This window comes from Hypanus sabinus, chromosome 7, assembly GCF_030144855.1.
Source record: "Hypanus sabinus isolate sHypSab1 chromosome 7, sHypSab1.hap1, whole genome shotgun sequence".
In the NCBI taxonomy this organism is placed as follows: domain Eukaryota; kingdom Metazoa; phylum Chordata; class Chondrichthyes; order Myliobatiformes; family Dasyatidae; genus Hypanus; species Hypanus sabinus.
This window is the reverse complement of record NC_082712.1, coordinates 96,881,902-96,909,688: the sequence shown is the minus strand read 5'-3', so window position 1 is coordinate 96,909,688 and position 27,787 is coordinate 96,881,902. Positions and strand designations below refer to the sequence as shown.

Here is a 27,787-nt window from a genome sequence, read left to right as displayed (position 1 = left end):
TGCTGAGTGGAGATTCGTTCATTATGTTGTATGACGTGGGTGATCATGGTCTCATGACTATGATCTTGGAAAATTTTTCTACAGAAGTGGTTTGCCATTGCCTTCTCCTGGGCAGTGTCTTTACAAGACAGGTGATCCCAGCTATTATCAATACTCTTCAGTGATTGTCTGCCTGGCGTCAGTGCTCACATAACTAGGACGTGATCTGCACCATCTACTCATACGACCATCCACCACCTGCTCCCATGGCTTCATGTGACCCTGATTGAGGTGGGGGGGGGGCTAAGCAGGTGCTACACCTCGCCCAAGGGTGACCTGCAGGCTAGCGGAGGGAAGGGGCACCTCATCCCTCCTTTGGTAGAGACGTAGCTCTACTCTACCACCCAGTGTTCAAATGCAATAAAGACATTTTAGAAGTTAGTGAACTTATGCAGACCAGTTTATAAAATATTATACAATTTTATAAAATTTACTGCTTAAAAGGAGATTTCTGCTACTTCGATTTTGTTAAACAATTTAATTTTTTTAATAAGATTGAAGCAAATCTCTAGGAGTAAGGCCAGGATGTTATGGCTGGAATTGTGGTGGAGGGAGAGTTGGAAAAGGAAGGAAACAGTGTAATTTATTTTTGAGGCCAGAGATAGAAAAGCAAATTTCAACAAGAGCAGAAGCTGATTAATGGACGGTGGGTGAGGCCATGTGTCATCAGACAGTGAGGAGTGCTGTTCACAGAAAGGGACTTGGGATGGAGGGGTGAGGGGCCTGGCATTTGGAAGGTAGGGGAGGATCTGTGGGATTGGGCTGATTTGGTGTGTGGCAGTTTGGGGTGGGCCGATATGGTTTGGGGATACATGACTGGATGTTGGGAGGAGGCTTGGGCCTACAATTGAGTAACTGCCAGTTCCAAATCCACTTCAAGTTCAACAATTCTCCTTTTCTTCTCCACCTTTCTCGGGGCAGGATGAATGTCAGGAATCCTGGAGACTTTTTTTTGCTTAATAATAAAAAAGGGAATTGAAAATAATATAGAAACTTCCCCCTACAACTAGGTGCCCCAGAGCTACAGTGCTCCAGCACAAGCTAAAATAAAATAGGGAAGAAAGGTTAAGCTAACAAAGTTTAAATAAAAACACATCATTAAAAAAAAGTAAACTATTACAGCTGACAGTGACCAGGGAAGGGCAGCGCCTCTGGTGTCATGTCCAGTCCTGAGGCAGCTCACTCACCTTTGGTCCCCACTGGACATTCGGCTCTCACTTGTGGCACAAGACAGCGCACCCTGGTACACCGCTTTGACAGGGGGCTAAACTTGGTGAGGGTAGCCAGCGGGCTCTTATCCCGGTGAGATAGGGACATGTCTGTCCCAGCACGCAAAGTCAGCTCCAATGGACTGGGCGGATGAGATCTACAGTGAGATCCAACGGCCAGGAAGGTGGTTCTATGGAGAGCGAAGGGCATGACAAGGCACAGGAGATGTCACAGTCATCCACTGTAAGACCCCAGTTTGTGATGCTTGTTCGTACCTCTGGACCCAAGTTCTGAGTCAAGAGAGTGAAATTGCCCCACTTTTCCACTTTAAAAGTTCTCCCACACAGGTCTCCTGTCATCATTGGATATGATGGACAACCACCACTGCCGTTAGGGAGGAGGTAGGAGGTACGCTCAACATTTTAGGAGCAGCTTCATCCCCTCTGTTATCAGGTTTCCGAGTGGTCCATGAACCCATGAATGCTAGCTCAGTGTTTTGCTCAGCTTACACAAAATGCTGGAGGAACGCAGCAGGTCAGGCAGGGAATAAACAGCTGATGTTTTGGACTGAGACCCTTCATCAGGGGCTCCGTATTGAGAGTTTCAGCCCAAAACGTTGACTGTTCAGCCCTCCATTGACTTGTTGAGTTTCCCCAGCATTTTGAGTGTGTTGTTCGAGATTTCCGGCATCTGCAGAGTCTTGTGTTCACTATTTTGCTCTTTTTCCACTTTTTTAAAAAAAAATTCTTATTGTAACCTATAGTAATTATTTTTTATGTACCGCACTATGCAGCTGTCACAATACCAACTTCACAAGGTATGTCAGTGATAATAAACCCGATTCTAATGAACAATTTTGCAGGAATAGCTGCTTCTTGTTGTTCCTCTCCATGTCTTGCTGTTTCTGTCGCTTTTCGTCTGTTCTTATACGAGGCCGAGTTGCTAGCTCAATGCTCAACCCAGCACAGATGAAAAGCGTGCAAGGAGCTGGCCGGATTCAAACCTGGGACTACTCACCTCAAAGTCTGGTGCCGACACCAGTACACCACCGGCCGGCTTAGGAATAGCTGCTTATTAAAGCACAATTCTCCTACGAAAGAACAGTTAGTCTGCCAACATCTCTCCTTTTCCCTCTTCATTTGGACAATGAATGACAATAGGATTTTGGATAACAGGCTACCACACCGTGACTCATCTTGAACTTCAGCTGCACTCACCCCACACCGATTTGCCAAACTTCCCATGTTAACATGAAGGTGCCAAGGGAAATTGAACCTGTAACCATTTGTGCAGCAGGGGCAGTTTTCAGCAACTAATTTCAGGTCATTGGGGTGTGGGAAAAACAGGGCACCCAGGAAAGCATACAGAAGAGGTTTACCAGGATGCTGCCTGGTTTAGAGGGCATGTGCTGTCACTGAGCTGGATAAACCTGGGTCGTTTCCTCTGGTGGATGCTGAGGTGAGACCTGATAGAAGTTTATAAGATTATGAGGCTAGATAGAATAGACAAGGAGTATCTGTTTCTCAGGGTTGACATCAGTGGTGGGGAAGATGCTGGAGTCAATTATAAAAGATGAAATAATGGCACATTTGGATAGCAGTAACAGGATCGGTCCGAGTCAGCATGGATTTACGAAGGGGAATTTTTTGAGGATGTAACTATGAAAATGGACAAGGGAGAGCCAGTGGATGTAGTGTACCTGCACTTTCAAAAAGCCTTTGGTAAGGTCCCACATAGGAGATTAGTGGGCAAAATTAGAGCACATGGTATTGGGGGTAGGGTACCAACATGGATAGAAAATTGGTTGGCAGACAGGAAACAGAGTAGGGATTAATGGGTCCTTTTCAGAATGGCAGGCAGTGACTTAGTGGGGTACCGCAAGGCTCGGTGCTGGGACCGCAGCTATTTACAATATACATTAATGATTTAGATGAAGGGATTAAAAGTAATATTAGCAAATTTACAGATGACACAAAGCTGAGTGGTAGTGTGAAATATGAGGAGGATGTTAGGACAATGCAGGGTGACTTGGCCAGGTTGGGTGAGTGGGCAGATACACGGCAGATGCAGTTTAATATGAGGTTATCCGCTTTGGTGGCAAGAAATGGAAGGCAGATTACTATCTGAATAGTGTCAAGTTAGGAAAAGGGGAAGTACAACGAGATCTAGGTGTCCTTGTTCATCAGTCACTGAAAGTAAGCATGCAAGTACAGCAGGAGGTGAAGAAAGCTAATGGCACGTTGGCCTTTATAACAAGGGGAGTTGAGTATAGGAGCAAAGAGGTCCTTCTACAGTTGTACAGGGCCCTGGTGAGACCACACCTGGAGTATTGTGTTCAGCTTTGGTCTCCAAATTTGAGGATTAAAGGAGTGCAGCGTAGGTTCACGAGGTTGATTCCCGGGATGGTGGGACTGTCAATTGTTGAAAGATTGGAGCGACTGGGCTTGTATGCACTGGAATTTAGAAGGATGAGAGGGGATCTGATTGAAACATATAAGATTATTAAGGGATTGGACACACTAGAGGCAGGAAACATGTTCCCGATGTTGGGGGAGTCCAGAACCAGAGGCCACAGTTTAAGAATAAGGGGCAGGCCATTTAGAACAGAACTGAGGAAAAACTTTTTCACCCAGAGAGTTGTGGATCTATGGAATGCTCTACCTCAGAAGGCAGTGGAGGCCAATTCTCTGGATGCTTTCAAGAAAGATTTAGATAGTGCTCTTTAAGATAGCGGAGTCAAGGGATATGGGGAGAGGGCAGGAACGGGGTACTGATTGTGGATGATCAAAGGTCCAAATGGCCTACTCCTGCACCTATTGTCTATAAATGTCTAATACCAGAGAACATGCATTGAAGGTGAGAGGGGTAAGTTTGTTTTTCCACAGAGTGGTGATGCCTGGAATGTGCTCCCTGGTGTGGTGGTAGAGGCAAACACATTAGAGGTTTTTCAGAGATGTTTGAACAGGACAGAGATGTAAGGAAGGTGGAGGGATATGGACATTGTGCAAGTTCCAGGGATTAATGTTTGGGTGTTTCTGATTAAAGCAAATGGTTCAGCACAACATTGTGGGCTGAATGGCCTGTTCCTGTGCTGTACCGTTCTATGTTCTAGATCACATTGTCACAGGGAGAACCTGCAAATTTCCTATAGGCAGCACAGGAGGGCAGGAATGACTCTGGGCTATTGGAGTTAACTGCACCTCTGCACCTCTGCACCTCCTGTGATCCCAGTTTGGGCCCTGCAGGAGAGGGATTTGTGTGCTTGATTGTACTTTGTGTCTCGAGCTGTACCCCTACCCCAGCTCACTAACACAGGGAGTTGCAGTGGGCCTGTTGAGATGAAGCCGGACACTTTAGCGATGTAAAGGAAAGGACAGGTGGAGGGTGGATTAGAAGGTCCTGCACGGTGCAGGCACACACCTTACCTGTGACATTGAGAAGCTTGGGGAGGAACTGGTTCCAGAAGACACACGTCTGAACTCTGAGCCGTTGGTTGACTTTGACGGGCTTGGTGTTGAGGTCAATAAACTTCTGCTCGCTGGTGGTGAAGGGAGGCCAAACATTCTCCTTTGAATGGAACTCGTTTGGGTTTCTACAGAGGAGAGAGGAAAAGAGCATTTAGGGTGACATGACTGTTAGAAGGACATCGTTTGTAGGGGCTTAAGGGGCAGGGATATATGGAGTTGGGAGGTTTTCTGTCTTTTCCTTGGTCACAAGGCAAATAATCAGTCCAATTTAATTGGCTTGGTTGAAGAATTCGAGGGAAGCTCAGAAACAATTTCTTCCCCAGTATCCCGATCCTAAAGACAGTAATGAATAGAAGAATCGGAGACACCCACTGCATTTAGAGGGTCCAAGTAAACAGCTAAACATCCTAGAGATGTGGGCTGCTGGGTGCATTGGGTGCTGCAAGTTACCCCTTGGTGTGGAATAGGGGAGAATTTGGAGAGATGGGTAGAAAGAGTAGGGAATCTTGGGGAGAATGAAATGAATAGAATATAGTGTAGGATTAGTGCAAATGGTTGATGTGGACTTAGTGCGTTGAAGGGTCCGTTTGCATTTCTTTATGAACCAAATCAGCACAAACTCCATGAACAGATTGTACTGAACAAGCCTGTGACAGCAAGTGATCTGGCAAAGGATTGGTATTGGTCCCAACAGTCTGAATGCAAGCTTCTCCTCCAATCACAAGTTGAGAGACTTCATCCTTAACTGTGAGCCAATCCCCAATTTTACAGGAGGAATCGGAATCTGCTGCCACAAAATAATAAACTTCCTGAATCAGGTCATGAAATTTATTGTTTTGTGGCAACAGTACAATGCCAATAAGTTACTGTTACAATAAAAAAAAGCGAAAGAGGAATTGTGAGATAGTATTCATGGACCATTCAGAAATTTGATGGAGGACGAGAAGAAACTTTCCTAAAGTATTGAATGTGGGTCTTCAGGCTCCTGCACCTTCACATTGATGATAGCAATGAGAAGAGGGCATGTCCTGGGCTTTCTAGTTCTTCCTAGGAGTTTCTAGCTTTTACCATGAGACTAATAAATGGAAGTTGTTGGAGTTTAGATCCCATTTGGGCCCAACCCACGTCTAATTCAATTTATCTTGTTCACAGAAATTGGAGGCTCGGTTTTAAAGCTGCTAAACTATGGTCGCATGGTGGTTCTATCACACGGTGTCATCTACAGACACGGAGTAATAACGTGAGGTCTCCCACCTCCATCACCGCAGTGAGAATTCAATTATATTTCTTAAAGAAAATCTAGAAATTGAAAAGCAGGGCCAATACGATGGGTGATGTTCTCTCTAATCCCACCCAGGAGGTGATAACTGTATCAAACTTCACATAGTTTAGCAAGCATCCACACTGGCAGCGTGTGAAGCATTGTGAATGGAGTGGCCTCAGATATAAATGACCCATTATCGCAGAGGTAAGAGACAGACTCCTGTCCTCTGCATTTCCCCTTCAAGCAATGTAGCAGAAACACAGAATGATCATTGCAGAGCCCCAGCCATTTCCCAAACCTATTACAAATCCTTCAGACGCATATCCAGACCCCTTCTGAAAGCTGTAGTTGAAATCTGCCCTCACTATTCCCTGTGGCATTTCCCTCCAGAGCCCAGTCACTCACTGTCCAAATGAATTCCTCATCGTGTCACTGCCAGGTCTTTCCCCAAATGCCTTGGGTTTCAATTCCCCGCTTCGTAACCCTTCTACCAATGAGAACAGTTTCAAACGACTGTATACGTGCCCTTTATTTTGAATACCTGCATATCTCTACTTCTCTCAACCTGTCCTATCACTTTGAGCACATGGATCTGTCAACCTCTGTTCTTAGAATGAGGAGTTGTGGAGCTGACCACCTCTCCTCATTCTTGTCACCAAACTGCAATGCCCCACATTTCCCAGTATCAGATTTTGTTTGCATTCCACCAGTCTGTAGTTGCTCCCTGCACAACCGACTGGCCTCCAGGTTGGAAACCTGTGCCCGGAATATTTCCATATGAATAATAATAAGAAAATTTCTTAATAAGAAAAGCAGTAATCCTACAGAGCCCTGGGGCATCTCTCCTCTGAAACTGCCTCCAGAAATATTCTTTGTTTCCTGATACTTGGTCAACTTTATATCCTGAGCTCTAGGATACTCTAGTTAGACGACACTTGGGGTACAGCGGTCTCCTCATTACAGGAAGGACGTGGAAGCTTCAGAGGGTGCAGAGGAGATTTACCAGGATTTGCCTGTATTAGATGGCAGTTGAGTGGGTTGGGATTTTCTCTTTGGAGTGAAGGAGAATGAGAAGTGAATTGACAGAGTTGTACATGGTAAGAGGCACAGATAGAGTAAACATCCAGCACCCCCCTATTCCCAGAGTGGCAATGCCTCATACAACAGGGCATCATTTTAAGGTGATTAGAGGAAAGTATGGGGTGGATGTCTGAGGTCATTTATTTACTTTTTTAAAAAATGCACAGACTGATGTGCACATGGAACACCCTGTGAAGGTGGTGGTAGAGGCAGATACGTTACAGACATTTAAGAAACTCTTAGACAGGCACATGGATGACAGAAAATGGAGGGTTATATCTGGGGAAGGGTTAGATTGATCTTAGCATAGGCCAATAGGTCAGCAAAACATGGTGGGCTTAAGGGTCTGTACTGTTCTAAAAATCTTGATGGCAATTGCATGAGCTGTTTGACAGGGTAAGAATGAATGTCAAGTAGGAGGCTTTCAACAGTGGGATATCGAGGGTGCAAGGTCAGCGTTCGGTCAGGCTGAGTGGTAAACCTTGTAATTTTAGGGAACCTTGGCTGACAAGGGATATTGAGGCTTGCATCAAGGACAGGGAAAAGGAAAGATCTTTTGGTTTTAGGAGGTTAGGTCTGACGACAATGAGAAGACTCTTAAGATGGAAATCAGGAGGGCTAAGAGAGGAATGCATGGATCTGTGAGGTAAGGTCAAGGAAAATCCCAAGATTTAGCTATAGAATGTTTAACAAGGTGGCTGGGGAGATAGGAAGTCCCAGTAGACACTATTGGAGTACCAGGTTAGGTCTCATTGAATCCAGGGAGAGCTAGTTAGGTGGGTTCAAAATTTGGCTCAGAAGTGGGAAGCAGGAGGTGGATGAAAGTAGATTCTGCGAATGGATGTCGGTGACAAGTTATCCCCGTAGGGATCCATATCGGGACTCATTACTTTTTATTTATATAAATGATTTGATGCCAATACACAAAGCCAGATGAGTGAGTTTGTGGATGAGATGAAATTAGTTACCAATAGTTAAGAAGGTTATCCAAGATTACAAGGGGTTCTTGACCAGTTAGGGAAATGGGCTGAGTGCCAAATGGATTTCAACACACAGAAGTGCAGGATGATGCATTTTGGAAAAGCAACCTAGAGCCAGGACTTATACTCTGAATGATAGGACATTAGGTGTGTAATGGAACAGGAGCACAAGTGCAGAGTTAATTGAAAAAGGCATTACAGGTAGACAGGGTGCTGAAAAAAGATTTGGAATTCTGACCCTTCAACCGAATATAGTCCCAACGAAGGGTCTTGGCCTGAAACAAGAACTGTTTATTCTCTTCTTCTATGGAAGAGAATTTTGTGTGCACTGACCTGGATTTCCAGCATCTGCAGAACCTACTGCATTACCAAATATAGGAGCTGGGACACAAGATACTCTGCAGATGCTTAAAATCCAATGTATACAGAGCTCTACCAGCCTCTTTTATGTGTTATCTCAGAGTACTGTGGGCAGTTTTGGTCAGAAAATACATGGGTAAATTGGAAAGAGTGCAGAGAAGGACGTTTCCAGAACCAGAGGGCTTCAGTTACGGAGAGGTCGGCCAGGCTAAACCTTAACACACAGGTGACCTTACAGAAGTGTTCAAAATCATGAGAGGCTTAGATAAAGTTTGGCCAAGATAGGAGAGTCTAGAGAGCAGAGGGTTGGGATGATGGGGATAAGATTCGAAAGAGATCTGAGGGGCAACTTTTCCACACAGAAGGTGGTAAGAATATGGAACCAGCAGCCAGAGGAACTGGTTGAGGCAGGTACAGTTGTATCATTTATGAAGTATTTGGACAGGCACAAGGAGGGGTAGGAAGGAGAAGGGACGAATGCAGGAAACTTGGACTAGATACGTCAATGGTAAGGACTTGTTGCTGCCTAATCAGAAGCATCGGAGTTGGTGCAGTATAACCATGGGAGATTCTCAGGCATTTCACTTGTGATCGCAAGACTCTGTTGGCAGGGATAACACAAGTTGCCACAGGCCTGTTACCCTTGTCTGGTGGCTAGACAGTCGACACGGGAGCTGTGTGGCCTTGGTTGTAGCGAGAACTAGGCCTCAAGCCTCGGACTTGCCTGCTGCTGCAGACCGGGTTAGAGATGCAGAAGTGCTTCAGTGTGGTTGAGCTCAGCTGGAGCCTGGCCTGTCCTGTCAGTGCTGCCCTCCCATGTCCGAGCAGTGGAATGACAGGCTGGATGGTGTGTGCCTGTACACTGCCAGGAGACTGTACCGTTGATTGCCCGACATTGTTCCTCAGCTTGGACTAGATATATGTTTGTTTAGGAGTGAATATGCTTCTTTGCTCAATATTTTGAATTACGTTACTCGCTATTTTGAATGTTTTGAACCTTGGCCCCAGGAGGAATGCTGTCTCATTTAGCTATGTCTGTGTACGATTTGATTTGATTTGATTGTTGAGCTGAAGGTCCTGTATCCATGCTGAATTGCTCATTGCTCTGTGACACAACCTTCTACATGTCACCTTATCAAATAGTTTTTGGAAGCCGATATGTATACAACCACACTAACTCCTTTGTTAACACTCTTAGATATTTTAATCAGTACCACCCAGGTTAGCCAGGCACAATTTGCCGTTGACAAATAACAGTTGGCTTTCTCTAACTAATCCACACTTGTCCAAGTGAATGCTAATTCCGTCCATGATTACTGTGTCTAAAACTTCCACACCCTGAAGTTAAAGGGACTGTCCAGGAGAAAGGATAGAAGGGAAAAAAAACCGTAATAACAGTATTGTGGCGACCCACTTTCTGCGCAGGCGAACCGGCTCACAAATAGCCAGCACGCGGGGAGAGACTTTGGTAATGCACCTCTGATTCTGCCCGGGGAGGGCTAGGGCGCAAAGTTTGAATAAACTAGTCTCGAAACGACTTACCGACTGCGTGTCGTCTCTAGCTCTGTATGTAATACATCGCTACAGTATCACTCTTCCCAGTCTTCAAGCAGCAGCCCAGAAACAATAGGTTGAAAGATGTTGGGGGAGTCCAGAACCAGAGGCCACAGTTTAAGAATAAGTGGTGGGCCATTTAGAACGGAGTTCAGCAAAAACTTTCTCACCCATGTGGAATGCTCTGCCTCAGAGGGCAGTGGAGGCCAATTCTCTGGATACTTCCAAGAAAGAGTTAGATAGAGCTCTTAAAGATAGCGGAGTCAGGGGATATGGGGAGAAGGCAGGAACGGGGTACTGATTGTGGATGATCAGCCACGATCACATTGGCGGTGCTGGCTCAAAAGGCCGAATGGCCTACTCCTGCACCTATTATCTATAAAATTACAATCAGGGTGTTTGCAATTTCTTTCCCAATTACCTGGAATGCGTTCCATCTAAACTAAGAGAAGTTATTTAGAGGTACAGCGCAGTAACCGGCCCATTCGGCCCAATGAGTCCAATTACACCCATGTGACCGATTGACCTACTAACCCCTACGTCTTTGGACTGTGGGAGGAAACACACGTGGTCACAGGGAGAACGTACAAACTCCTTACAGACAGTGGCGATAATTGCCTGCACTGTAAAGCGTTGTGCCGACCACTGCGCTACATATCTGGTGGCATAGTGGTTAGCACCACACTTTACAACACCAGTTACAGGGGTTTAATTCCTGCTGCTGTCTGTAAGGAGTTTGTACGCTCTCCCTCTGATCCCATGAGTTTCTTCCGGGTGCTCCGGTTTCCTCCCACAGTCCAAAGACATACCAGTTGGTAGGTTAATTGGTCAATGTAAATGTTACTGTGGTTAGACTCGGATTAACATGCCTAGGCTCTTTAATTAACATACCGGTTGGTAGGTTAATTGGTCATTGTAAATGTTACTGTGGTTAGGCTCGGATTAACATGGGGGTTTCTGCGAGGTTCATGGCTCAAAAGGCTGTAAGTGAATAAAAGAATTATCTAGCTTGGCTTTCTTGTTCCTGGTCATCATCACATGGTTGTCAGTGGAAATCATTTGCATAAAACACAGTCCCTACATGAACAGGTTTAGAGACTTTCATTGGCTGTGAAATGCTTGTGAATCTGGGGACTTTGGAAAGGCTTAATTTTTGTCTTTAATGCATTTGGTAGCTTTCTTTTAATCTTACCCAGTTTTAGCAAACGTCGACCAATAGTGCATCATCTTCCTACTGAGCATCTCCTCCTCCTGTGTGTAGTTCAACTTCTTCTCCAGCGGCAGCCCAAACACAAACTCAATCTCGTAGCCATGGATCACCCCCATCCACTCTGGCCACACCATGTTGGAGGCCCGATGGTCGAAGAAATACACATAGGTACCGCTGCCGAACTCGGAGTACTTGAGGGCAAAGTGCATCAAGGGGCAGATGACATTGTGGTCCCCCACAATGTCATCCATGGCATCTCTGTTCTTTACGCCGTTGTGCTCGTCCATCCAGTCCGTGTACTGGAGGGCCACAGCTTCCAACCCCAAGTCACTGGCGTGAGGTACACTTAGCTTGACTCCCGACATGAAGTCTTTGCGGGAGATGGTGCTCTCGGAGTCCTTGCTGAAACCTGGCGCTCCATACAAAAGGAAAAAAGTACCCTCGTCCTTATTAACTCCTAATAAGACTTGCGTTCTCTTGAAGTTGCCCGTGTTTATCATGGCGTCTGGGGATTCCGGGAAGAAGTCTCCGTCAATGATGGGAACGAAGGGAAATCGGAAGATACCACTGTAGGGAAGGACATTCCATTCTTGGTCAATCAATTCCTTGGGCTTCTTTGCCCGAAGGCAGCGGATTAATGCTCTGTCATTTTTGATGTTGCAGCTAAGGAGCCTTCCCAACTCGACTGCTCTCCTGCGCCCTTCAGTTCGCGAGATGGTGGCCCACGGGCAATTCGGTGAGCCACTCTGAAGGATGGCTCTTTGAAACAGGTCCCTGCTGTCTGGGGACAGTAAATGCATGCCAGCAGAAGCACCGCCCGCACTCTCTCCGAAGATGGTCACCATTCCCGGGTCGCCACCAAAGAACCGGATGTTCTTCTGCACCCACTGCAGAGCCAGTCTCTGGTCCAGAAGGCCCACGTTCCCGGGCGCCTCCTCGCTTCCGTGCAGGGCGAGGAACCCAAATGCACCCACCCTGTAGTTCATGGAGACCACCACCACCTTCTCCGTGTAAGCGAGATATTTCCCGTTGTAGACGTCCAATGTTGAGGAGCCGCTGTAGAAACCACCTCCAAAGACCCAGACCATGACAGCTGCATTTTTGGGTCTTGGAGAAGGCACCCAAATATTGAGGTACAAGCAGTCCTCGCTCATCTCCCTATTGGGATTCCACATCTCGGAACCGGGAAATCCAGGGTACTGGTTATCAACATACTGGTAACAGTTCTTGGGATAGGAAGTGGCATCCCAGGTTTCAGTCCAGGGCTTCTTGGCCATGGGTTTCTGGAACCGCAAGTTTCCCACTGGAGCTTCTGCGAAGGGTATTCCCAGAAAGGTGCTGACGTGGCTGGTCAGGACTGGTATCCTTGTTCCCTTCACTTTCCCTGATAGAGTGTTGACAAGGAGCTCGGAGTTTGGTTGTGACTGACACATGGAGGAGTGCAGAAGCATGCCCAGCACTGAGGTGATGAGCAAATTCATTGTTCTCACTGCTGTTTCGGCCCTGAAGGGAGAAGCGAGGGCAGAGCAGAATAGAAACAATTCCCGTAGTTCGGAAAGAAACCAAGGAGTTGCCAGGGTTGGAAGTCTGAAATAAACAAGAAAGCAGAAAATGCTGGAGGTTAGGCAGCATCTGTAGAGAGAGAGAGAGAAAGAAAAAAGCCAACGTTTTACGCACAAGATCATTTATCAGAGCTTGCAAAGTGAGAGCTGCAGGCGGGTGGGGATAAAGAGGACAGGATGAAGGAAATCTCTCCAAAGGGGTGAAGACAGGACTTTCAAGTGACTGCAGGAGATGAAACAATAGCTCTTTTACATTGTCTGTGCCCACCATCCAGGGTCCTAGATGCCACAATGGCCCCACGACACTCGGTACAGGTTTCAGACTAACAGGACTCAAAACTGAACTCATGTTTTGCCTTTGCATTGGAATGGGTCAGTTCTGCTGCAAGTCTATCCACCTGTACCGGTAACTCCGCTTTCTTTTCACTCTCGGGCTGCCGTGGCTTTCCAGTGTTCTGCTTTTGGATCCGACTCTCAACAACAGCTCCCTTGTGTGTCAGAGCTTTGATATCCCTTCTGTTTCCCCTTGCTCTGACTGCCCTTGTTAATCTATCAACAGGACACGTGTGTAATCACACCCTTTCAAATTCAGATTTATTTATCCAGTGTACGCTGAAACACAGAGAAATACATTGATTGTGTTAACGGCCAAGGCCCACCAGGGACGTGCATGGCGCCACAAGTTTCGGCATCAACATATCACAGCTACAATTTTTGGCAAAACAGAACACAACGAGCAAAAACAACAAAACAAGCCGATTCCTCCCTCCCACCAACCCCCATACATGGACCACCCATCAACCTCTATTCAACCTCCCTGTAATGTTTTATTTTGCCACTAGCTACAAGAGAGCGCTGCACTGCTGTGGATGGTGCAGTGCCAAAGGACTACCATTCTGTTTGTGAGACAGTACACTACTTCATGTTAGACATTAAACTGATGTTCTGCTGCAACCTTTCAATCTTCTTATTCTTAAGATTACATAACGGTCTAATGTTTAGTTTTATTTATTTATTTAAGAAAGTGGATATGCTGGAGCTTTTGGAAAACATCAAGTTGGATAAGTCACTGGGACTGGACGAATGTACCCCAGGCTACTGTGGGAGGCGAGGGAGGAGATTGCTGAGCCTCTGGTGATGACCTTTGCATCATCAATGGGGATGAGAGAGGTTCTGGAGGATTGGAGGGTTGTGGATGTTGTTCATTTATTCAAGAAAGGGAGCACAAAGATAGCTCAGGAAATTATAGACAAGTGAGTCTTACCTCAGTGGTTGGTAAGTTGATGGAGAAGATCCTGAGAGACAGGATTTATGAACATTTGGAGAGGCATGATATGATTAGGAATAGTCAGCATGTGAAAGGCAGGTTCTGCCTGAAGAGCCTGATTGAATTTTGAGGATGTGACTAAACACATTGATGAAGGTAGAGCAGTCGATGTAGTGTATATGGATTTCAGCAAGGCATTTGTTAAGGTACTCCATGCAAGGTTTATTGAGAAAGTAAGGAGGCATGGGATCCAAGGGGACATTGCTTTGTGGATCCAGAACTGGCTTGTCCACAGAAGGCAAAGAGTGGTTGTAGACAGGTCATAATCTGCATGGAGGTCAGTGACCAGTTGTGTGCCTGTTTTGGGACCCCTACTCTGTGATTTTTATAAATGAACTGGATGAGGAATTGGAGGGATGGGTTAGTAAATTTGCTGATCACAAAGGTTGGGGGTGTAGTGGATAGTGTGGAGGGCTGTCAGAGGGTACAGCGAGACACTGATAGGATGCAAAACTGAGCTCCACTTCCTCATCCAGGTTATTTATAGGCCCCTTCTGGCTCTCCTAATTTCCTTTTTAAGCTCCTTCCTGTTAGCCTTATAATCTTATAGATCTCTAACATTACCTAGCTCTCTGAACCGTTGGTAAGCTTTTTTTTTCTTCTTGACTAGATTTATTACAGCCTTTGTACACCACAGTTCCTGTGCCCTACCAAAACTTCCCTGTCTCATTGGAACGTACCTATGTAGAACTCCACACAAATATCCCCTGAACATAGAGTCATAGAGAAGTACAGTACAGAAATAGGCCTTTTGGCCCATCTAGTCCATGTGAAAACCATTTACTCTGCCTACTCCCATCGACCTGCACCGAGACCATAGCCCTTCATACCCCTACTTCCATGTACCTATCCAAACTTCTCTTAAACATTGATATCGAGCTCACATGCACCACTCATGCTGGCAGCTCTTTTCACACTCTCTCAACCCTCTGAGTGAAGAACTTTCCCCTCATGTTCCCCTTAAACATCTGCCACATTTTTTCTGTACTTTTCCCTGAGAACATCTGTTCCCAATTTAAGCTTCCAATTTCCTGCCTGATAGCCTCATAATTCCCCTTACTCCAACTTGTCTGTCACTATCTCTCTCCAATTCTATTGTAAAGGAGATAGAATTATGATCACTATCTCAAAAATGCTCTCCCACTGAGAGATCGGACACCTGACCAGGTTCATTTCCCAATACCAAATCAAGTACAGCCTCACCTCTTGTAGGCTTATCTACATATTGTGTCAAGAAACCTTCCTGAACACACTTAACAAATTCCACCCCATCTAAACCCCTTGCTCTCAGGAGATGCCAATATTTGTCGATATTTGGGAAATTAAAATCTCCCATTACGCCAACTCTGTTATTATTACACCTTTCCAGGATCTGTTTCCCTATCTGCTCCTCGATATCCCTGTTATTATTGGGCGGCTTTTAAAAAACACCCAGTAAAGTTACTGACCCCGTCCTGTTCCTAACTTCCACCAACAGAGACTCCGTAGACAATCCCTCCATGGCATCCACCTTTTCTGCAGCCGTGACACCATCTCTGATCAACAGTGCCACACCCCCACCTCTTTTGCCTCCCTCCCTGTCCTTTCTGAAACATCTAAAACCTGGCACTTGAAGTAGCCATTCCTGTCCTTGAGCCATCCAAGTCTCTGTAATGGCCACAACATCATAGCTCCAAATACTGATCCACACTCTAAGCTCATCCCCTTTATTCATAATACTCCTTGTATTAAAATAGATGCATCTCAAACCATTGGTCTGAGTAGGGCCCTTCTCTATCACCTGCCTATCATCCCTTGCGCACTGTCTCCAAGCCTTCTCAATTTGTGAGCCAACCTCCCTTTCCTCTGTCACTTCAATTCAGTTCCCACCCCCCCCAGCAATTCTAGTTTAAACTCTCCCCAACAGCCTTTGCAAACCTCCCTGCCAGGATATTTGTCCCCCTCGGATTCAAGTGCAACCCAAACTTTTTGTACAGGTCACACCTGCCCCAGAAGAGGTCCCAATTATCCAGAAATCTGAATCCCTGTCCCCACTCCAATCCCTCAGCCACGCATTTATCCTCCACCTCATCCTATTCCTATACTCAGTGTCACGTGGCACAGGCAATAATCCCAAGATTACTACCTTTGTGGTCCAGCTTCTCAACTTCCTTCCTGACTCCCTGTAGTCTTTTTTCAGGATCTCTTCCCTTTTCCTACCTTTGTCATTGGTACCAATATGTACCACGACCTCCAGCTGCTCTCCCTCCTGCTGCAGAATATCGTGGATGTGATCTGAAACATCCTGGACCCTGGCACCTGGGAGGCAAACTACTATCCGAGTTTCTTTCCTGCATCCACAGAATTGCCTGTCTGACCCTCTAACTATAGAGTCCTCTATCACTACTGCCTTCCTCTTCCTTTCCCAACCCTTCTGAGCCACAGGGCCAGACTCTGTAAGTGAGTCACTACCATCACCAATTCCAAAAGGTCAAACATTCAAAAGTTCATTCTATTTTCAAACTATGTAAGCATAATAACTGCTGAGATTAGTCTTCTCCAGATAGTCACAAAACAAAAAGAAAACCATGGACATAATTGAAAGACATCAACACCCCCCCCCCCAGCACAAAACAAAACAAGACAAAAACTTGCAAATTCCAAACTCCCATCCGCTCCCTCGCACAAAAGCTAACAGACTGGCCACACGGAAAATGCCGGCTAGATTTCCCAAGCCAGTGTTGCTCTGTAGCAACAGACCCTTCTCCAAGGATCATCAACTCGTCGTGGCAGAGAGGCTAGTGAGTTCCTGAGAGCCAGAGATCAATGCTGGCTTGAGCCTAACTCCTGGTAGGGTCACTCATAACAGTAAGGTCAAATGCGAGGCTCCAGACAAAATGGGGTCCAACCAAGATCTCATTGTTGGGGATGGAGGAAGATCACAACAGCAGTGAAGGCAGAGGAAGGCTGTGACAGTGAAGGGTCCCCGGTCATCTTGCATTCCATATCACTGGACCCTGACCCCGCTCCGTCAAGATCCTTGTAGTGGCTACCCATGTGTCAACCTCACTACGTTAAACGAATTCACACACAGACGTTCTCCAAGAAGGGAATAACTCCTCAGGAGAGTATCACACTCATCTTGAGTGATTGCATTACAATTACTGCCAAGAGCAGCCAGGACAAGGCAAATATAATTGCTCTACTTCACCCAATCTTCAGAAAACTTGTGAATCATCTGAAAATACAGATTAATACAAGTCTTGAAGAACCAGCTCTTGGTTTTTCCACAGGGCAACCATTTCATTGACATGGTTATAGAGTCATTCTAAGGAGGAGGAAGCTGTTGCTGAGGGAATGACAGTGCTCCTCATTCAAACTGCTAATTAAAGCCCATTCTAATCTGTCCCAGAAGGGGGGACAGTATTAGCATTAGCCAACTCTCTTGGCTGAATTGAGAAAACACTCCGCCCATGCCAAAAATACTTGGGAGTTTGACAGTTAGTTGAGAGGAAATGATAGTGCCAGAGATTCAAATCCACTCCCACTGCAGAGAATCCCAATATAATTGATCATTCTCATTTACCTGTACCTAATGCATCCAAATCTTTTCATTCAGCACACTATGAAGCATGCTCGTCACCCTTTTTGAGAAGTTGCAAGAGCAGGCAAGGTGGCTGTTCATACCCCATCCCCATTTTTCCGGCAAGAAGTGGGGAGTCTGCTTTTTGAATTGCCGCAGTCCCTTCTAGTGAAAGTTTTAGGTTTAGGGTGAAAGGTGAAATATTTAAGGGGAACCTAAAGGGGGAACTTCTTTGCTCAGACGGTGGTGAGAACATGGAACAAGCTGCCAGAGGAAGTGGTGGATGTGGTTTTGAATGCAATATTTAAGAGAAGTATAGGTAAGTAGATGGATGGTCCAGCCATGGGGCAATGGGATTAAGCAGAACTTATGGTTTGGCATGAAATGCTAAACAAACATTTGTAGTGATGTGCTACACACAGCGCTGAAATAACGACACGCAGTCGGTAAGTTGTTTCGAGACTAGTTTATTCAAACTTGGCGGCACTGGCATTTAATCCCTAGCGCCCCCCCTCTCCGGGCAGAAATGACGTTGGAGGTGCATTACCAAAGTCTCTCCCCGCACGCTGGCTATTTGTGAGCCGGTTCGCCTGTGCAGAAAGTGGGTCGCCACATACCACCCCCCCCCAGAACTGGCGATACACCCCCCAATGTCCACAGTCTGGATCAGCCTTCGCTGCGGTGCCTGACCCTCAACCAGCTGTGCTGTCCACATGGGCTGGTTTGAGTTGGTCCACCATGAAAACCTCCTCTGTCCCTTCAATGTCCAGAACATACGTGGACCCGTTGTTGTAGATCACCTTGAACGGCCCCTCGTACGGCTGCTGTAGCGGTGCCAGGTGTCTGCCCCTTCGTACAAACACAAACCTACAGTTCTGCAGGTCTTTGGGTACGTGGGTTGGGGTCCGTCCGTGCTGTGAAGTCGGTATGGGGGCCAGGTTGCCGAGCCTTTCACGTAGTCTGTCCAGGACTGCTGCGGGTTCTTTCTCTTGCCCCCTTGGGGCTGGTATGAACTCTCCTGGGACAGCCAGGGGCGCGCCATACACCAACTCGGCCGACGAGGCGTGCAGATCTTCTTTGGGCGCTGTGCGAATTCCAAGCAGGACCCAGGGAAGCTCATCCACTCAGTTAGATCCTCTCAGGCGGGCCATGAGAGCCGACTTCAAGTGACGGTGGAAGCGTTCCACTAGTCCGTTCAACTGTGGGTAGTAGGCAGTAGTGTGGTGTAGCTGCACCCCAACAGGCTGGCCACAGCCGACCACAGGCTGGAGGTGAACTGGGCGCCTTTGTCGGATGTAATGTGGGCCGGTACCCTGAAGCATGCTACCCAGGTTGCAATCAGTGCTCGGGCGCAGGAATCGGCAGATGTGTCGGTGAGCAGGACGGCCTCTGGCCACCTCGTGAACCGGTCTACCATAGTTAGGAGGTACCACGCCCCTCAGGACACTGGTAGGGGGTCCACGATATCCACATGAATGTGGTCGAACCTCCGGTGGGTGTGTTCGAACTGCTGCGGCGGGGCTTTAGTGTGGCGCTGTACCTTGGCTGTTTGGCACTGTGTGCACATTCTGGCCCATTCACTGATCTGCTTGCGAAGTCCGTGCCACGCGAACTTGCTGGAAACCAGCTGGATGGTTGTCCTGATAGATGGGTGCGCCAAACCGTGTATGGTATTGAAAACTCGCCGCCTCCAGGCTGCTGGGACGATGGGGCGAGGTTGGCCAGTAGCCACGTCGCACAGGAGGGTCCTCTCACCTGGGCCTACAAGAAAATCTTGCAGCTGCAAACCTGAGACTGCGGTCCTGTAGCTGGGCATCTCGGCGTCTGCCTGCTGCGCCTCCGCCAGTGCTGCATAGTCCACCCCCAGGGACAGAGCCTGGACAGCTGGTCTGGAGAGTGCGTCCACCTGACGTTGTCCTTTCCCGAGACATGCCAGATGTCCGTTGTGTATTTGGAGATGTAGGACAGATGTCGCTGCTGGGGAGCCGACCAGGGATCGGACACCTTTGTGAACGCGAAGGTCAACGGTTTGTGGTCTGTGAACATGGTGAATGGCCTTCCTTCTAAGAAGTACCTGAAATGCCAGATTGCCAGATACAGTGCCAACAGCTCCCAGTCAAAAGCACAGTACTCGAGTTCGGGTGGTTGTAGGTGCTTGCTGAAGAACGCCAGGGGTTGCCAGCACCCGTCGATGAGCATCCCACCGACTGCTGTGTTGGACACTTCCACTGTGAGGGCAGTTGGAACGTCCATTCTGCGGTGCACCAGCGTCGCGGCATCTGCCAAGGCTTCCTTGGCTTTAACGAAAGCGGCCGCGGCCTCCTCGTCCCAAGTAATGTCCTTGCCTTTACCCGACATCAGGGTGTACAAAGGGCGCATGATATGGGCTGCTGAGGGGAGGAAACGGTGGTAGAAGTTCACCATACCAACAAACTCCTGCAGGCCTTTGACCGTGTTGGGCCGGGCAAAGAGGTGGATCATGTCTACCTTGGTGGGCAGAGGTGTTGCCCCGTCTTTGGTAATCCTGTGGCCCCGGAAGTCGATGGTATCGAGACCGAACTGGCATTTGGCCGGGTTGATCGTGAGGCCAAAATCACTCAGGCAGGAGTAGAGCTGGCGGAGGTGGGACAGATGCTCCTGAGGACGACTGCCGGCTATAAGGATGTCATCCAAATAGATGAACGCAAAGTCCAGGTTGCGTCCCACCACGTCCATTAGCCGCTAGAATGTCTATGTGGCATCCTTCAGGGCAAATGGGGTGATGAGAGCAGTTTTGGGGATGTCTTCAGGGTGCACTGGGATTTGATGGTACCCCCGGACAAGGTCTACTTTGGAAAATATTCTTGCCCCATGCAGGTTTGCTGCAAAGTCCTGTATGTGCGGCACGGGGTAGTGGTCTGGAGTTGTAGCCTCCTTCAGTCTGCGGTAGTCGCCGCATTGTCTCCAACCCCCAGCTGCTGTGGGTACCATGTGCAGGGAGGAGGCCCATGGGCTGTCAGACCTCCAAATGATCACCAATTCCTCCATCCTCTTGAACTCCTCCTTCGCCAGTCGGAGCTTGTCCAGGGGAAGCCGCCGAGCACGAGCGTGGAGGGGTGGTCCCTTGGTCGGGATGTGGTGCTGAACCCCATGTCTGGGCATGGCTGCCGTGAACTGCGGTGCCAGTATCGATGGAAAGTCCGCCAGGATTCTGGTGAATTTGTTTTCCGACAGGGTGATGGAGTCCAGGTGTGGGGCCGGCAACTTGGCTTCACCCAGGGAGAACGTCTGGAAAGTCTCGGCATGTACCAGTCTTTTCCCCTGCAAGTCAACCAGCAGGCTGTGAGCTCGCAAGAAGTCCACCACCAGGAGTGGTTGGGCCACCGCGGCCAGTGAGAAGTCCCACGTGAACCGGCTGGCGCCAAACTGCAGCTGCACTGTGCGGGTGCCGTAGGTCCGTATCGTGCTGCCGTTTGCAGCCCTCAGGGTGAGTCCTGGCTTCCTGTTGCGGGTGTCGTACCCCGTCGGGGGCAAGTCGCTGATTTCTGCTCTGGTGTCGACCAAGAAGCGGCGTTCCGACTGTTTGTCCCAGACGTATAAGAGGCTGTCCTGGTGGCCAGCTGCCATAGCCATTAGCGGCAGCTGGCCCTGGCCCTTGCAGGGTGGGCGACAATGGCGGGCTTCTGTGCCCCACCACTGGTGGTAGAAACACCACTGTTCACTGGCCTCCTCACTCCTGTCTGTGTTGTGTGCCCCCCCCCCCCCCCCCACCACCGGGCCTGGTCTGGTCTGCTGTTGGGCACGTGGCCTGGTAATCTGACCGACGGACGCCATGCTCTCCCTCTTGGCTTTCCACAGCACGTCTGCCTGGGCCGCCACCTTCCGGGGGTCGCTGAAATCTGCGTCGGCCAGCAGCAGATGTATGTCCTCGGGCAGTTGCTCCGGGAACGCTTGCTTGAACATGAGGCAGGGCTTGTGTCCGTCAGCCAGGGCCAGCATCTCGTTCATCAATGCTGACGGCAGTCTGTCTCCCAAACCGTCCAGGTGAAGCAGGCGGGCACCCCGCTCACGCCGTGAGAGGCCAAAGGTCCCAATGAGCAGCGCTTTGAATGCTTCATATTTGCCTTCTTCCGGGGGCAACTGTATGAAACCTGGTTGGCATTTTCCTGGTCAAAGGCGCTAACCACGTGGTAGTAACGCGTGGAATCAGAGGGTATCTGCCAAATCTGGAACTGGGCTTCTGCTTGGCTAAACCACACACATGGTCGCAGCGTCCAGAAAGTCGGCAGTTTTAGCGAAACTGCGTGAACAGATGAAGAGTCGGTCATCTTTGGTCCCTCTCCGGGTGGGAGTGATGTCAGAGCTGGGACCAGTAGTACTTCTCCAAATAACTTCACTGACTGATCCCCATTAACCCCGTCTCTTCTAGAGAACAAAAGTCCTCCTCTATGATTCTGCAGTGGTGGGGAGGGGGGTTGCAAATTCCAAGCATCCTCATCCATCCGAGAAAGGAAATTCCCTTTCATTTCAGCTTCTAAGTACAACTCCGCAGTTGTAGGTCCATCCAGCAGGAACAGAAAGCCAACAATTAAAATAAAATCCCCTTCCATTCTGAGCTCCAAAGAGCACAGGCTAATCTGTTCAACCTTTTCATTCCTATTTGGCGACCCTCTTTCTGCACAGGTGAACCGGCTCACAAATGGCCAGTACACAGGGAGAGACTTCAGTAATGCACCTCCAACATCATTTCCGTCCGGAGAGGCGCTAGGGATTAAATGCCAGCACCACAAAGTTTGAATAAGTCTTAAAACGACTTACCGACTGCGTGTCGTTATTTCAGCGCTGTGTGTAGCACATCGCTACATTCGTGACCCCGACGGTCCAAACGGGATTTGGACTAAAGATGACTGACTCTTCATCTGTTCACGCAGTTTCGCTCAAACTGCTGACTTTCTGGATGCTGCGACCACGCGTGTGGTTTAGCCAAGCAGAAGCCCAGTTCCAGATTCGGCAGATATCCTCTGATTCCACGCGTTACTACCACGTGGTGAGCGCCCTTGACCAGCAGACGGCTGCCCAGGTTGCGGATTTCATACAGTCGCCCCCGGAAGAAGGCAAATATGAAGCATTCAAAGCGCTGCTCATTGGGACCTTTGGTCTCTCACGGCCTGAGCGGGATGCCTGCCTGCTTCACCTGGACGGTTTGGGAGACAGACTGCCGTCAGCATTGATGAACTAGATGCTGTCCCTGGCTGATGGACACAAGCCCTGCCTCATGTTCAAGCAAGCGTTCCTAGAGCAACTTCCCGATGCAGATTTCAGCGACCCTCGGAAGGTGGTGGTCCGGGCAGACGTTACCAGGCCACGTGCCCAACAGTGGACCAGACCAGGCCTGGCAGGGGGGCGCACACAACACAGAGGCAGGAGTGAGGAGGCCAGTGAACAGTGGTGTTTCTACCACCAGCAGTGGGGCACAGAAGCCTGCCATTGTCGCCTGCCCTGCAAGGGCCAGGGCCAGCTGCCGCTAATGACTATGGCGGCTGGCCACCAGGACAGCCTCTTGTATATCTGGGACAAACAGTCGGGATGCCGCTTCTTGGTTGACACCAGAGCGGAGATCAGCATCTTGTCCCTGACGGGGTACAACACCTGCAACAGGAAGCCAGGACCCACCGAGGGCCGCAAACGGCAGTACTATACGGACCTACGGCACCCGCACAGTGCAGCTGCAGTCCGGCGCCAGCCGGTTCACGTGGGACTTCACACTGGCCGCAGTCGCCCAACCACTCCTGGGGGCGGACTTCTTGCGAGCTCACAGCCTGCTGGTCGACTTGCAAGGGAAAAGACTGGTACATACCGAGACTTTCCAGACGTTCTCCCTGGGTGAAGCCAAGTTGCCGGCCCCATACCTGGACTCCATCATGGTGTCGGAAAACAAATTCACCAGAATCCTGGCGGACTTTCCATCGATTCTGGCACCGCAGTTCACGGCAGCCATGCCCAGACACGGGGTTCAGCACCACATCCTGACCCAGGGACCACCCCTCCACGCCCGTGCATGATGGCTCCCCCCGGAAAAGCTCCGCCTGGCGAAGGAGGAGTTAAAGAGGATGGAGGAATTGGGAATCGTACGGAGGTCCAACAGCCCATGGGCCTCCCCCCTGCACATGGTGCCCAAAGCAGCTGGGGGTTGGAGACCATGCGGCGACTACCGCAGACTGAAGGAGGCTACAACTCCAGACTGCTACCCCGTGCCGCACATACAGGACTTTGCAGCAAACCTGCACGGGACAAGAATATTTTCCAAAGTAGACCTCGTCCGGGGATACCATCAAATCCCAGTGCACCCTGAAGACATCCCCAAAACTGCTCACAGCACCACGTTCGGCCTGTTCGCGTTCCTCCGAATGCCGTTTGGCCTAAAGAATTCCGCACAGATGTTCCAGTGGCTAATGGACGTGGTGGGACGCGACCTGGACTTTGCGTTCATCTATTTGGACGACATCCTTATAGCCAGCAGTCGTCGTCAGGAGCATCTGTCCCACCTCCGCCAGCTGTACTCCCACTTGAGTGATTTTGGCCTCACGATCAACCCGGCCAAAAGCCAGCTCGGTCTCGATACCATCGACTTCCGGGGCCACAGGATTACCAAAGACGGGGCAACACCTCTGCCCACCAAGGTAGACGCGATCCGCCACTTTGCCCGGCCCAACACGGTCAAAGGCCTACAGGAGTTCGTTGGTATGGTGAACTCCTACCACCATTTCCTCCCCTCAGCAACCCGTATTATGCGCCCTTTGTACCCCCTGATGTCGGGTAAAGGCAAAGACATTACTTGGGAGGAGGAGGCCACGGCCGCTTTTGTTAAAGCCAAGGAAGCCTTGGCAGATGCCGCGATGCTGGTGCACCCCAGAATGGATGTTCTGACCGCACTCACGGTGGATGCATCCGACCCAACAGTTGGTGGGGTGCTGGAGCAGCTCATCGAGGGGCGCTGGCAATCCCTGGCGTTCTTCAGCAAGTAGCTACGACCACCCGAACTCAAGTACAGTGTTTTTGACCGGGAGCTGTTGGCACTATATCTGGCAATCCGGCATTTCAGGTACTTCTTGGAAGGCAGGCCGTTCACCGCGTTCACGGACCACAAACTGTTGACATTTGTGTTCACGAAGGTGTCCGATCCTTGGTCAGCTCGCCAGCAGCGACATCTGTCCTACATCTCCGAGTACACGAAGGACATCCAGCATGTCTCAGGAAAGGACAATGTCATGGAGGACGCACTCTCCAGACCAGCTGTCCAGGCTCTGTCCCTGGGGGTGGACTATGCAGCACTGGTGGAGGTGCAGCAGGCAGACGATGAGATGCCCAGCTACAGGACTGCAGTCTCAGGTTTGCAGCTGCAAGACTTCCTCGTAGGCCCAGGTGAGAGGACCCTCCTGTGCGATGTGGCTACCAGCCAACCTCGCCCCATTGTCCCGGAAGCCTGGAGGTGGCGAGTTTTCAATTCCATACACGGTTTAGCGCACCCATCTATCAGGACAACCGTCCGGCTGGTCTTCAGCAAGTTCGCGTGGCACAGACTTCGCGAGCAGGTCAGTGAATGGGCCAGAATGTGCACACAGCGCCAAACAGCCAAGCTGCAGCGGCACACTAAAGCCCCACCACAGCAGTTCAAACCCACCCACCGGAGGTTCGACCACATTCATGTGGATATCGAGGGCCCCCTTACCAGTGTCCTGAGGGGCGTGGTACCTCCTAACTATGGTAGACTGGTTCACGAGGTGGCCAGAGTCGGTCCCGCTCACCGACACATCTGCCAATTCCTGCGCCCGAGCACTGATCGCAACCTGGGTAGCATGCTTCGGGGTACCGGCCCACATTACCTCCGACAGAGGCGCCCAGTTCACCTCCAGCCTGTGGTCGGCTGTGGCCAGCCTGTTGGGAACGCAGCTGCACCACACAACTGCCTACCACCCACAGTCGAACGGACTAGTGGAACGCTTCCACCATCACTTGAAGTCGGCTCTCATGGCCCGCCTGAGAGGACCTAACTGGGTGGATGAGCTTCCCTGGGTCCTGCTTGGAATCCGCACAGCACCCGAAGAGGATCTACACACCTCGTTGGCCAAGTTGGTGTATGGCGCGCCCCTGGCTGTCCCGGGAGAGTTCATACCAGCCACAAGGGGGCAAGAGGAAGAACCCGCAGCAGTCCTGGACAGACTATGCGAGAGGCTCGGCAACCTGGCCCCCGTACCGACTTCTCAGCATGGACGGACCCCGACCCATGTACCCAAGGACCTGCAGGACTGTAAGTTTGTGTTTGTACGAAGGGGCAGACACCGGGCAGTGCTACAGTGGCTGTATGAGGGGCCATTCAAGGTGATCTACAACAACAATGGGTCCATGTACGTTCTGGACATTGGGGGGAAAGAGGAGGTTTTCATGGTGGACCGACTCAAACCAGCCCATGTGGCGTTGGCGCAGCCGGTTGAGATTCAGGCACCGCGGCGCAGAGGCAGACCTCCCAAACAGAGAATGATCCAGACTGTGGACATTGGGGGGGTGTATCACCGGTTCTGGGGGGGGGGTTATATGGCGACCCACTTTCTGCGCAGGTGAACCAGCTCACGTGGCTCAAGCCAGCACGCGGGGGGAGACTTTGGTAATGCACCTCTGACGTCATTTCTGCCCGGAGAGGGCGGGCACTAGGGATTAAATGCCAGCGCCGTGAAATTTGAATAAACTAGTCTCCAAACAACTTACTGACTGCGTGTCGTTATTTCAGCGCTGTGTGTCGCACATCGCTCCACCATAGTAATTCCAGTGACCTTCCCTGAACAGCCTCCAATTCAGGCATATTATTTCTTAATGAATTGTACAGAGCCAGAGAGGGGACTCCTTCTCACTGAGCATTCACAGAGTTAACAAAGATTTGTTCGTTATGTGCCATGTCTTACGAGGTAAGCAATCACGGTCTTTCCATGACCATGATTGTTCTTAGCAAATTGTCCTACAGAAGTGGTTTGCCATTGCCTTTCTCTGGGCAGCGTCTTTACAAGATGGGTGACCCCAGCCATCAACAGTACTCTTCAGAGATTGTCTGCCTGGTGTCAGTGGTCACATAACCAGGACTTGTGATCTACACCGGCTGCTTGTACGACCATCCACCATCTGATCCCATGGTTTCACATGACCCTAATCCTGATCAGTGGGTGGGGGAATCTAAACAGGTGCTACACCTTGTCCAAGGGGGGACCTGCAGGCTAGCGGAGGGAAGGAGCGCCTTACACCTCCTTTGGTAGAGATGTACCATGGTGATGGGAGGGGGAGAAATTTCTATAGCAATTTATCATCAACAGAAAGCCCCAGTTAGACAGCTGAAGTACTTTTAAAAAGTGATGTTGTAATGTTGGAAATATAGCAGCCAGTCTGTGCACAGCAAAAGCTCTCAACAAGTAACATAAATTCCTGAATATTTAGACAGTGTGTCTTAAGGGAAAAGACTGAGCAAGCTGGGGCTTTTCTCTTTGGAGCGAAGGAGGAGGAGGGGTGTACAAGATGATATTGTGGTGAAGATTTTGTTCATGTTGGCCTTCTCCAATGTGCTGCTGTTACTGTGTCTGCCCTTCCAGCTGATCCTCAAAATATTTCATAAGGATCTTTGATGGTGTTATTCCAGGGATTTCAGGTGGTCCGTGACTCAACTCTGTACAGTAATGTAGGCTCTATAGACCAAGAATTTTCTTTGGACCCATACATTGCGGTCTTCAAAGATTCTTTTCCTTAATCTTGCATAGGCTTCACTAGTACCACCTAGTATTGGAAGAGGCCAACAGGAACAGCATCTCCACCATGATAAAGCATCATTAACTCCGAAACCCACTACTGTGTGTGTGGAAAACTTACCCTGACATCCCCTTGGTACCCATTTCCAAGCAGCTTAGAACTATGCCCCCTCATGTTAGCCATTTCAGCCCTAGAAAAAGCCTCTGGCTATCCACACAATCAATGCCTCTCATCATCTTGTACACCTCTATCAGGTCACCTCTCATCCTCTGTCACTCCAAGGAGAAAAGGCTGAGTTCACTCAACCTATTTTCATAAGTCATGCTCCCCAATCCAGGTAACACCTTGTAAGTCTCCTCTGCACTCTGTCTATAGTATCCACATCCTTCCTGTAGTGAGGTGTCCAGA

General features: G+C 49.3%; 1 protein-coding gene across 4 annotated transcripts in view; it reads right to left on the bottom strand.

Moving 5' to 3' along the window:
* Positions 1-27,787, bottom strand: part of LOC132397019 (acetylcholinesterase-like) — a 79,630-nt gene that overhangs the window by 19,250 nt on the left and 32,593 nt on the right. For all 4 annotated transcript variants that reach the window (XM_059975241.1, XM_059975239.1, XM_059975238.1 and 1 more), the window contains 2 exons: positions 11,146-12,750; positions 4,674-4,840 (listed from right to left, as the gene is read on the bottom strand). In XM_059975241.1, coding sequence (XP_059831224.1) covers positions 4,674-4,840; positions 11,146-12,644 — 1,666 coding nt within the window. In that variant the 5' untranslated portion in view covers positions 12,645-12,750. The remainder of the gene's footprint in view (positions 1-4,673; positions 4,841-11,145; positions 12,751-27,787) is intronic.